This window comes from Onychomys torridus, chromosome 11 (genome assembly GCF_903995425.1).
Source record: "Onychomys torridus chromosome 11, mOncTor1.1, whole genome shotgun sequence".
Classification (NCBI taxonomy): domain Eukaryota; kingdom Metazoa; phylum Chordata; class Mammalia; order Rodentia; family Cricetidae; genus Onychomys; species Onychomys torridus.
In genome coordinates, this window is record NC_050453.1 from 62,659,127 (window position 1) to 62,671,385 (window position 12,259).

At 44.4% G+C, this 12,259-nt stretch overlaps 1 protein-coding gene across 2 annotated transcripts; it reads left to right on the plus strand.

Annotated features, from left to right (window-relative positions):
• The first annotated feature begins 1,145 nt into the window (after positions 1-1,145).
• C4bpb (complement component 4 binding protein beta) lies at positions 1,146-11,671 on the plus strand. Of its 2 annotated transcripts, XM_036202780.1 has the most exons (6): positions 1,146-2,278; positions 2,806-2,972; positions 4,972-5,148; positions 5,724-5,817; positions 10,785-10,911; positions 11,467-11,671. In XM_036202780.1, exons 1-6 carry the CDS (start codon positions 2,223-2,225, stop codon positions 11,620-11,622), a joined length of 777 nt encoding a protein of 258 aa, XP_036058673.1. In that variant the 5' UTR covers positions 1,146-2,222; the 3' UTR covers positions 11,623-11,671. The 2 variants fall into 2 exon arrangements, with proteins under 2 accessions (XP_036058673.1, XP_036058672.1); XM_036202779.1 differs by having other exon boundaries at positions 1,146-2,972.
• Positions 11,672-12,259: the final 588 nt, after the last annotated feature.

Genomic DNA, 12,259 nt, shown 5'->3' on the forward strand with positions numbered 1-12,259 from the left:
CTGAAGTTATCAAGTGTTATCTGTGTTTCCAGCTATTGGTGTGACGATCAAGTTCCTCTAGCATTTCAGAGTCCATGGCATTGTTACAGCCATGAATTGTTACTAGACATTTATTCATTGGTGTACAAATATTTAATGACTGCCGGTTGATTGCCAGGTAATGACTCAATCCAGTTCTGGGAAGCCATAGACAGGCAGGTTAAATGTACCTTCTTAAGTGAGGGGATGGTATTAACAGCCTTGGAGGCCTTTGGAGATGGGCCCTTACTTCCTGGTGGGCTTTTGAGCCCATTTCTTGCTTCTTTGGTAACACTAAAAAGGCAACATAGGATTTACATTACTCTATGAAAAGGCAAAGTCATTGTTGAGCTCTATTAAGGTAAGGCTACTTACTTCCTCCTGCTCAAGAAAACAGGGTCTAAGTTTTACCTCTGTTCCTGGGTGGAGAGCTGACATTCTAAGCCTCTCAAAACATATGCTATTTTCTTTTAAGAGTTAACCAGCTGGTAGAACGCTTGCCTAGCAAGCACAAGGCCTTGGGTTCGATCCTCAGCTCAAAAAACAAAACAAAACAAAACAAAAACCAACAACAGCAACAACAACAACAAAAACAAAACAAAACAAAAAAAATTAGTTAACCAGCTGGACTAGTCAATCACCTGGCCAGGATCCTGCCACCCCCACCTCCACCCCCCCACCCCACCTCAAGTCAACCCAGGAAATCTGATTTGCTTGATGCCATGTTAAGGAGAGGAAAGAATAATTAATGAAATCAGGCAGCATCCAGGAAGAGGCAGCTGTAAACCGATAATGAGGTGATGTCCTTCCAGAAGCTTCTCCTTCAGGCAAAGAGTGCTGCTTCCCTCGGGCAACACTGCAGAGGCCCTCTGCTTTCTCTTCCTTCTTTCTTCCCAATCAGCCCAAAGTAGAAGCTTGCTTTCCCAGGCACTCTGGGATGTCTCATTCTTTCTCTGAAGTACCCCACCCCCAGTCCCAGTGCAGCTGCATGCCAACCTCCATTGCGTACTACACGGCTTTACTTCCTCCTCTTCACCTCGCTCCTCATGGCTCCTGCCAGGGTTTGCAGGTTTGCCTGCTCTGTTGGTCTTTCCTTCAAACTCTAATAAAATCGTTCTCAGGTTTCCTTCTGACTCTGTTTTAAAATTCTTTTATCAACTAGATTAAGAACCCAAAAAGAAGTTCTTCGTTTCCGGTAGTACTTAAACCTCCAGTCTTCAGTACTGAGCGCGGGCCTGAGCTGGCTAATGTGGAAACTGATCTGGTATAGATGAATGTACTGAGGCATTCAAAACAAGACTTCTTTGGCTCACAGAAGGCTTGGCTCAGAGCAAGGCCACTGCTGCCTCCAAGGAAGACCGCTATCAGAGTTTTTGATAATGAGCTCTAGCTATGAAATGTGGATGCCGACTCGGGACAGGTGCTTGTGTTGAGCTTTTTCTGATTCAAGGTTGAAGACTATCATTGCTTCTAACACTACTTCACTTCTTCCAGAACACTGTGACATTGAAACACTGGCTGACTGCCCGTGGAACTCCTACCACCAGATGAAAGCAGCCCCTTCAGTGGCTTCTGGGTAGACTTGGCCTCTCTGGTGTCTTTCCCACTGTGGCGGTACTGAAGTCTGATAAACTCAGCTTCTGCCTTTGTGTCTTTGGTGCGCTCATTCCCAGCTTACATTATCGTCCCTGCCTGTCAGTACTATCTCTGTCACAGAAGAGGATTTAGAAAAGGACGGAGGAGGTGACACTCAGTTTGGTCTTCACTGGGAAAGTACCATCAATCAGTGCCCTGTCTTCAGCCCCCAGAGCTGGAGAGAGCTGTAGGCAGTGGACTGTAAACACAGGCAAATATTGACAGAAGTCAAGGTCATGGAGGACCGTTTGGCCCATGCCTGTTGGGGAAGGACAAACCTGCGGTTTAAAGCGGCTGGTCAAATGGTTTGCATTTCTAGAAACTGGGAAATTTAAAATTTTAAATCTGGCAGCTCTTTAATTGTCGTTGGTGGTTACAAAGCCACAGACTACACTGTCTTCTTTCTCCTGTCCTTCCCTGTTACAGGAAGGGCTTTTCTTTTTCATGTTTGTTCCAGGAGGAAAATAGAACTTCTCTAGAAGGAAGTTGTTCTGGCCCTAAGTGTTTAGAAGGGCTTTTGATCGAAATCACGGTTTAATTTCACTCTGGGTCAAGTAACTGCTTGCCAAATGCTTTGTTGGGTTGTGTGCTGTCTGATGTGGCTGATTTCTGCCTTAGATGGTAAGTGTGATTTCCTTACAAGATATTTCATGTCTGTTTGTGGTTTAAGAGGCATTGTATGTACAGTTTTAATGAAATTTACATTTATAATATTTATTAAAAGTTCTCAATTATGGTATATGCTCTATACTCATTGGGGACCTAGTATGTATTAGTGGTGATCTTGCTTCCTCTGACGGGTGGTCATTGCCGATTTGCTCCTTTTGTTCTGAGACTTCCCCAAAAGTGACAATTTCAAAATCCTGAGATGCTAACTACTGAAAACTCTAGGACTGATGCTTGGGAAGGAATTGCTTGTCCAGGAATAGATAAGTTGTGATTGAGTTTGGCTACAGTGCCTGTGATCTGCTTGGAGACATAACTTCAGAAATTCCTGGAGAATGAGGATTGGGATGTACATGCAATGGGAGGGAGAGGACATGGTGTGATGATTAGTCCCCCAGAGTCTTGGCAGGAGGAATCCAGTGGGGTGCCCTTACAGCCAGTGACACACCAAATGATTCTGTTCTCTGTTTTCTTTCCAACAGCGAGCTGGTCGGAACTTCCTCCAGTGGACAACAGCGTGTTGGTTGCAAAGGAAGAAGAAGGACGGATTATGGGGGTGTACCTTTGTATCAGAGGCTACCACCTGGTGGGAGAGCAGTCTTTGGTCCTCAGTCTCTCAGAGAAATGGGAGGGCTCCTCCCCTGAGTGCCGCTGTGAGTTTGGTTTTTCTATTCATATCGACATCTCCTATATTCCATTATACCCTGCTTCCTACAAAAACCAACAAACAAATAAAAACAACTCAATTTCTAAGAAGCTATTCTCCATCTCTCCCAGGTGCTTCAGAGATAGGATCTTGCTACAGTAGCCCATCATGTTGGCCTGGAATTTGATATGTAGCCCCTAGGAACTTACAACCTTTCTGCCAGTGCTGGGATTCCAGGCACATCACCCATGCCTGTCCATCATGTTACTTTTAAATTAGGAGAAACTATATTCTCAATTTACATATCTGATAAGTGAGATTAAAGTGGCTTGATCCAGGAGACAAAACTCATATTATCTTATCTTCTATAATGACAGAGCATAATTCTTCCAGATCATTTTGTTATTATACTTTCTAATACGCTGTGTTAATTTTATGTATACATAACATTTTGAAGTTTTTTTCAATATGAAAAAAATATTTATGGGACTAGAGAGATGGCTCAGAGGTTAAGAGCACTGCTGACTGCTCTTCCAGAGGTCCTGAGTTCAATTCCCAGCAACCACATGGTGGCTCACAACCATCTGTAATGAGATCTAGTGCCCTCTTCTGGCCTGCAGTCATACATGCTGTATACATAATAAATAAATAAATCTTTAAAAAAAATTACATCCCTCTCCATTGACTCCTGATTTTCAACAAGAAAGAAATAATTAAAATATATAAGAAGAAAGAAAGAAAGAAAATGAGTAAGTGTATATTTGGCTACATGAAAGAAAAGGAAAGCTTGAAACATAGGCTTAAGATACTTGAACAATGGGGCTGGAGAGAAAGCTCAGCGGTTAAGAGCACTGGCTGTTCTTCCAGAGGTCCTGAGTTCAATTCCCAGCACCCACATGGTGGTTCACAGCCATCTGTAATGAGATCTGGTGCCCTCTTCTGGCCTGCAAGCATGCATGTAGGCAGAACACTATATACATAATAAATAAATCTTAAAAAAAGTATATATAAATATATATATTTGAACAGTGTTCACCATAGCAGTATAGTGAACATGCTACTGATAATAGTAATAACTAGTTATGTCCTTTATTATGTGTAGTACAGTTGTCAATCATATCCTTTGTTTTTTTGTTTTTTTGTGTTTTTTTTTTGGTTTTTCGAGACAGGGTTTCTCTGTAGCTTTGGAGCTACAGGCCTCGAACTCACAGAGATCCACCTGCCTCTGCCTCCCGAGCTGGGATTACAGGAGTGCGCCACCACCGCCCGGCAATCATATCATTCTTATGCATGACCATGTTTGCAACACTATTCCTGGGGAGACATGAAAAATGTCTCCCATTCCAGATAGGGAATTAGTGACAGACCAAAGTTAAGGATACTGCTGAAGCCCAGCTTGGTGAATCAGTGAGTTTACTGGGGTTATTTACAGAACTGTGGGGGGAGGGGCATACTTACAGGAGCAGGAATGACGCAAAGACAGTGGCATTCCTGAAAGCCCACCTGTGCAGCATTTATGATGGCTCACAAAAGCTGGGACCTGCAGCTCTCTGTACAACTTACAGGCAAGCTAAACAGGTCGAAAAATCTCTTCAGGGCCACTTAGCTGGTCTGAGCAGCTCCCAGCAGTCCTTGTTGCTTGTGTAACCTTAGGGAGGGAAGAACCTTGTGAATCTAGTCAGATTCAGGAAGTTCCTGAGGCTTCTTAGCTGTTTTCTTGCTGAGTCTTTTCCCTTTAGAACTTCCAGAGTCTTCATGAGCCTTCTTTTGAAGGTCGTAGGTCTTAAGGAGTGTTGGAGGAAATTTCCACACAACAGACTCCTTCCTTTTTGTCCACTATTATGGTACCTTGGCCTTTTCTCATCCTGCATGGGATAATACATATCTATCCTTTTAGATACAGGTGCACATTAAGTTCCGAGTTACTATTATTTTTCTGAAGCTTGGGGAAGCATGACTTTTACTTTATCCCAGCCTCTTAGAGCACTGACTGTTCTCTTCTCCAGTGGGCCACTGTCCCGAGCCGGTACTGGAAAATGGCAGGATCAATTATTCTGGACCTGTGAATGCAAGTGACAAAATCATGTTTAAATGCAATGATGGTTACATCCTCAAGGGAAGCAACTGGAGCCAGTGCCTAGAGGACCACACCTGGGCACCTTCCTTGCCCATATGCCGAAGTAGTAAGTACTGATTAGTATTGTCGCTCCAGGGTAAAATTGCTTTTTGGTGCCATATTAGCATATAAACCAGAATAAAACCTTCACTTCCTGTCTTGTGAATTACTTTTCCTTCTTCTACGACACAAATTTTCCTTGTTCCTTTCTTTCTTTTCCCTCCCCTCCTCTTTCATTTTCTGATCCTCCTGCCTCCACTTCAAGAGTGCTGGGATTATTGTTATAATTCCTGTTATCCGACGCTGGTGCTTGAACCCAGGGCTGCATGCGTGCTAGGCAGACACTCTACCAGCTGAGCCACACCGTAATTTGCTTTCTTTTGCACTCTACCCATTGGCAGCCCTACAGAGTATAGCTCTGTTCCTAGAGCTCCGCCAGTCAGAAACGATTCCCGGTTCCTTGTAACTCAGGAGATGAGCTGGGGAAAGAGTCTTTTCCATGGACAATTCTGATTTTCATGAGAGAGAATGGATGGAGTGCATGTTCCCGGCTCTCACTTGTACCAATATGAAGATGGCAGGTGGTAGAGTACACACAGTGTACTATCCTGTTGATCTCACTCCAGGCTGTCTTCCCCTTAGGAGACTGTGACCCTCCTGAGATTCCTAGCCATGGCTACTTTGAAGGAGAATCTTTCACTTCAGGATCTGTTGTTACTTATTACTGTGAAGACAGGTAAGCATGGAGTACCCTTTGTTTCCTAGTTGGAGCAGTTACTTTCCTATAGCTGTAATAAAACACCACCGCCAAGACAACATGTAGAAGGAAGGGTTGATTTGGGTTGATGGTTCCTGAGGGATAAGAGTCCATGACCATCATGGCAGGGAGTGTGACAGCAGGTGCAGGGTGGCTGGAGCAGCAAGCAGAGGGCTCACATCTTCAACTGCAAGCACTTAGCAGAGAGCATGAACTCAAGGGCATGCGTCTTTAAATTCTCATAGCATCCCTCTAATGACATACTTCCTCCAACAAGGACATACCTCCCCGAACAGTGCCACTAACTAGGAGTGAAGTATTCAAGTGCTGGAGACTATGGAGGACATATTTTTCAGACCACCACACTAGTGAAAGTATTCTATTTGATAGTTAATGGGGTATCAACACTGTTGGAGTTTTCTACTGAGGGAGAATGTGCTTTCTACATTTCTAAGATATTCTCACTTATTCTAACTACTACAGTTATCAGTGCTGTACCTGACTGTGGGTGGGTCTACAACTAACATATCTAGCCTCCAGTGGGTGAGTGGTCAGTATCTTTTTTTTTTTCTCCCCCAGAGCTGAGGATCGAACCCAGGGCCTTGCACTTGCTAGGCAAGTGCTCTACCACTGAGCGAAATCCCCAACCCATGGTCAGTATCTTGACAACAGCTTCTAGGCCAATGGGTTTTGTGGCTATTAAGAGACTTCATAAGAAGTACACTCTTATTTTTCCAACAGATAATGCGTGGATAGCACTTTATCATATGGGAACCTTCTACATAGCTTGTGCTTGGTCCACAGCTTGTTTTGCTTCCTTGAATGTGATGGAATGAGCTTCTGACGTCCCATACCTTGCTTTGTATTTGAAATGTAGAATGGCCTTAAGTGGGAGGGCCAGATATGGGATGGAAGCCATCTAGTATCGAAGCAGCCCTGCAGATTTCTGTGTTCTCTTACCACGCAGAGGAGGAGGAAAGCCCGTGCCTCATCTGTTATATTTGTGGCAATACTTTCATTTTATCGTAACAGACAACCCTCAAATATTTCATAAACAATCCAGGTCCTTGGACCTTGTTTGGATTAATGTCTCCTCAGTGTAATGCAATATTTGAACAGTTGTTGGTTTGGTCCATTCCGCTAGGTCAGACATTGTTATCCCATGGCATATTGTGAGGCTGTGTAAATAACACTGGAGAACCGTGGTGAAAGTCCACTGATGGCTTCCCAGATGAAAGGCGAAATAGTCTTGCCTCTCAACTACTGTATCAGAGCTGAAGAAATCACTGGACAAATCCAGTACATAGGACACAATGGTTATGGCCCAGTTGTATTTCCAAGACTTTAACAGTGTTAAGTATAGCCAAATACACCTTATTTAATATTCCCAGTTACCAGCTGTCTTAAGCTATGTCCCATCGGGCCTTTGGGTAGGGCATGACAACAAATTAAAGGGGGTTACACACAAGCATGGTGATGTTTACCTTTCCCAGTTCATGGATTGTCGCTGTAACCTCTTGGTGCTCCCCCATACCTTTAGAAAGTAGTGGTATATGGCCTTGGCGTCAGTGGAGTCATGGGTATGGTTTCTCGAGACTGGCTTTATGGCCAAGATGTGTTTGTTTGTCATGCACCTTTACCCATGGTAGTTTGCAAGCACCTTCCCTGTGATATGTCTACTCTCACACTATGATCAGGGGTTATGGCATAGACCTTTGGGGGCATATGCCCCAGACTCAAAGTGAGTACTGAGACTGTCCACCAGAGCTCTCAGTTCCTGCTAAATGGTTCTTAGACTCCGCTGGAGTTCCAGATCTGTGTATTTTTGGCACCTGGAGCTATCTGCATCGTGACTCTTCCTGTATTACAGGACCAATATGGAGCCAACTCTGTGTGAGGAGGCTGTTTCAGGGGTGTGGAGCTGGGAACAAGTCTCTAGTCACTGTTTCCTCCAGAACCAGAGGCTCACTGTACTGTCTGGCTCAGGGGAAGCCTTGTTTCTCATGACATTTCCAACTGGAGGATGGGCCCAGGTTTCCCCCTTTATTCCCACACATACACAGGGTGCCTGTTCTGGAGTTCAAAGGTTCACACTGTCTTTTCAGGAATAGGAGTTGGAATCTTTTCTTAAGGGAGTGATTTCCAAAGTTTTATTGTCCAAACTTGGCTGCTTATTATTGCCTGACAATTTCATACATGTAAATAATGTATTTTGGTCGTTTTCATGCCCCCCCCCACCGCATTGCCTCCTTTCACTCATCTCTCACCCAATTCCACCCAATTCCTTCTTTCCAACAAGTTTCCCCATAGTCCTGTGTTGTGTTGGGGGACACCCACCCAGTCGAATGGGGCTGCTTGCATTGGGAGGCTTCCTGGCCCTCTGCATTGCTCTTTCACCACTTCGGTGTTTACTCCTTCGGAGTACAGCACACCCCTGTATTTCGTCTTTGTCTCCACTGAATCTGTCACCATCTGAGTGCCTTTTGGTGTAGTTGGCATAGCATATCAACATATGGACATCAGAGCTCAGACCTGACTGGAGGTCCCCAGTGCAAGATGACATCTCTCGTCTCTACTGTACACGTCACTGTGAGCACCAGAAAAAGTCACAACACACGTTGTGTGTTTCATTCCAAGCCCCTTCAGATATGACTGCAGTTTCTTCATGGGTGTCTAGATTTCACTTGGCACGGGGATGTCTTTAGAGTTAGACCAAGTGTGTCTAGTGACCGCCGTTAACCACGCCGCCAGTACTCCACATTCCGTTGTGGTGGTTGACTGTGACAGCCGCTGCAGTACTGGGGAGAGGCCACCAGCCTTCTTGTCCCACAGTCTCAGTAGGAGACTGTTTTTTGCTTGGACTTGGCTCTCACTTCCACTACCTCTAGAGGAGTGGAGGGGTGTCTTAGGGGGATGCAGGCAGATGGTGTGAGTCCTTATCGTCAGGGGATCTCCATGTTAGGTCTCCTGTGTCTTGGTAGAGTCTCCTGAAGAATCATACGTGTGAATGCTCATCTGCTAGCTCAAGCTTCTTTGCTGAAGTGTCTTTGCTGTTGACTTACGCCACTCTGGCATCTCTTTCTAACTTTAGTTCTCCCTATGATCTTTCCACTCATAAGCCAGTGTTATTTCCTCCTTTATCATTTATTTATTTACTTATCTATCTATCTATCTATCTATCTATCTATCTATCTATCTATCTATCTACCTACCTACCTACCTACCTATCTATCATCTATCTATCTATCTATCTATCTATCTATCTATCTATCTATCTTGGTTTTGCAAGACAGGGTTTCTCTGTGTAACAGCCCTGGCTGTCCTGGATCTTGCTCTGTAGACCAGGCTGGCCTTGAACTCACAGAGATCTGCCTGCCTCTGCCTCCCAAGTGCTGGGATTAAAGGCATGCGCCACCACTGCCTGGCAAATTTTATTTATTTTTATTTTATGAACATTAGTGTTTTGCCTCTATGTATGTCTGTGTAAGGCGGTCGGGTCCCCTGGAACTGGAGTTACAGTGTTGAGCTACCATGTGGGTGCTGGTAATTGAACCGGGCCCTTTGGAAGAGAAGTCGGTGCTCTTATCCTTAGAGCCATCTCTCCAGCCTGTTATTTCCTTCTCGATGGCTTCTTTGAGCCAGCATGATTGTCTCACATTGGCAGCAGTGGCCACAAAGTTTTCCCACACTGCTTTGTTTGTTGCCTTCAGCCTGGCTACCAATGTTTCTTGGACTTTTGCGGCATGCATGTACATACTCCCAGCGTGCTTCTCACAAGTCACAGAATGGGGACACATCAAATCACATTAGGTGGCTGAGGCCAGCCTAGGATTTCCCTGGCAGAACCCATGTCCACACCCAGAATTGGCCCACACCCAGAATTCCCTCCTGGAATTCTGCTGACAAGGCCAGCTTTATGAAAACTCTCCTCAGGAAGGCCTCAGAGGCTTTAGGAGTGACAACTATTTCAAGATACCAAAGGAAGAAATCAGAGGACTCCATGGCAGTTTGGACATCTTTTATTATCAAGCAATGCTTGCTAGCATCAGGCCAGAAAACAGGGATCTGTACCGTTCTTACAAGCAGAGCAGCATCTCTATACAGAGGGAACAGAGGGAAACTGGATTCTAGTACTCAACGCTGCAGTCACAAACTTCTCAAGGGCCTGGTCTGCTTGTCCACCAGGCCTTATCTTCTTCCTTCTCTGTTTTCCTGTCTTCAAAGGAGAGAAATGGCTAGCAAACCCCGCCCCCTCCATCAGCAGGTATGCCTACAGTCTGCAGAACATCTGCAAGAATGGGGTTGCTCTAACTGCCTCAGATACAGAAAATGGGATGTTTCCCACAGAATCCAAGAGCAGAAACCCTAAACAAACAAACAAAAATTGGAAATGTAATGATTTAGAGTTTGGACCCTTAAAGCACTGTAATAAGGACTGACCCTCCTTCAGACGGTCTGGTCTCTCTCCTTGATGGGGCCCCTGCCCTTCCTTTCTCTTGCTTTAATCTGGGTCATGGACCTTCATCAGCCTTTAAATCCCACTTGTCAGTTTTGAATCGCCTTTTGCTTTTCTGATCACACACCACTGTCTTCATGTATTCCATTCACCTGCACCTACATTTTAGAGCTTAATACAGATGCCTTAAACAGGTTATGATTGGTCAGACACCTCCCCTCACCTGTCCCCCCAAAACACACTGGCTCTGAAGTTTGTAACTTTCTGCTGTGTTATTCTGGGTTGACTCATCCCTTGGGTCTGCCCCCCATTTCAGGAGTGCTTCATAGCTGTTTTGTTAGAATGAGGTAACTAAAGTGTACACTAAAGGCTCGGGAGCAGGAAGGTGGATTTGATGTGAAATACAATACTGAAATACAGCTGCACAAAACCAGTCTCCATTGCTCAGCTAGGAAGATGCAGAGGCTAAGCGTTGTTCTGACATCTGCAGGTACCGTTTAGTGGGCACACGGAAGCTGCAATGCATTGATGGGGAGTGGACCGGTTCCTATCCTACCTGTGAGCCAATTCAGGAAGCTCCTAGATCTGCTGAACAGATTGCCCTTGAGAAAGCAATTGTAAGTAGGGACTGTTATCTGTTTTGTTCTTAGCTACAGTCTCAGGACTGACATTACTCTTGGCATATGCTTAGTGAATATCTGTTCATTTCTGGGTAATGTTTTTGAATGGGTAACATTGACCTGATTGCAGAAGGGGCCTCATAAAATACCAACTCACATTTCTAGATAACATTCACATTCATCACTGTCATCACAAACACCTCACAAAACCTTCTTACGGGATGTATTGCCTCATTTGGCATATAAAAGAAGGTATATAATTATACTCAGTGCCTGAGCTCTGGAAGCACTGGCCGCTGTGAGAAGCTGATCCAAGTCTAGATTCCAACACATTCTGAACACATTTATTTTCCTTCAGACTCACTTTGGCCTGTATTTATTCTTGGAGAAATATTAATGACTATATGTTTAAACCAGAAAATGTAAATGACTGATGACATTGAAGGCTCAGATCCACGTGGAAGTTCCCTGGGTTTACAGCTTAGTGGTTTCAGAGTAGAGAGCTGAATCTCAGCTCCCCGGTTGTAACTTTAAACGTTTTTCTTTCCTTAGCTTGCCTTTCGGGAGAGTAAGGACCTTTGTGTTGCCACAGAGAGCTTTGTGAGAAGACTGAAGGAAAGCGGACTAACCATGGAAGAACTGAAGCATTCCCTGGAGATGAAGAAAACTAAGCTGAAGGCAGATATTTTACTGAAATATCAGAGCTAAGCAAGATGGAAACAGAAATACCCAGTGAATAAACAGCTTCTGAAGGTGCTTGCAGGTCACTACTTACTGAGCTGAAATGCAAGGTCATGTGGCCATACAACTGGTGTACTGTGTGTGCTTTGGGGGCGTGTGTAGGAATTTTACTAAGAATGTAGATGGGCCAGCTGTGGTGGTTATCGGCTGCAGACCAGAGTTGGCAACATGCTAATGGAGAATGTAGAGATTCATTCTTTGGATATATGGGGAGTAAGAACTCATGCATCTGATCTGAATGTACCTCACATGAGACATGAATTGTAAGTCAAAATTTTCTGAGACAGGAACTAACCTTTCAATCTGGAAAAATATATTTATAACAATTACATCTTTAAAGTTACCTATTGAGTCCCATACTCTCCCCAAGCACTAAAGATTATTGCCAGTGCTATTGATTATTCTGACAACTTGATAGTAAGTCCCTATTGCTGAAGACACCACATACTGCATGGAGAAATCTATCTGATATTTAACTGGAAGTTTCATCCCTTCTGGGTAATATTCATAGTGCTGGGAGGTTCTGGACATGCTACCAGAGGAGAAACGTAATCATTAATTTCCCTCAGCTGTGACCCTGCAAGCTATATGCCCATTGGTGCAA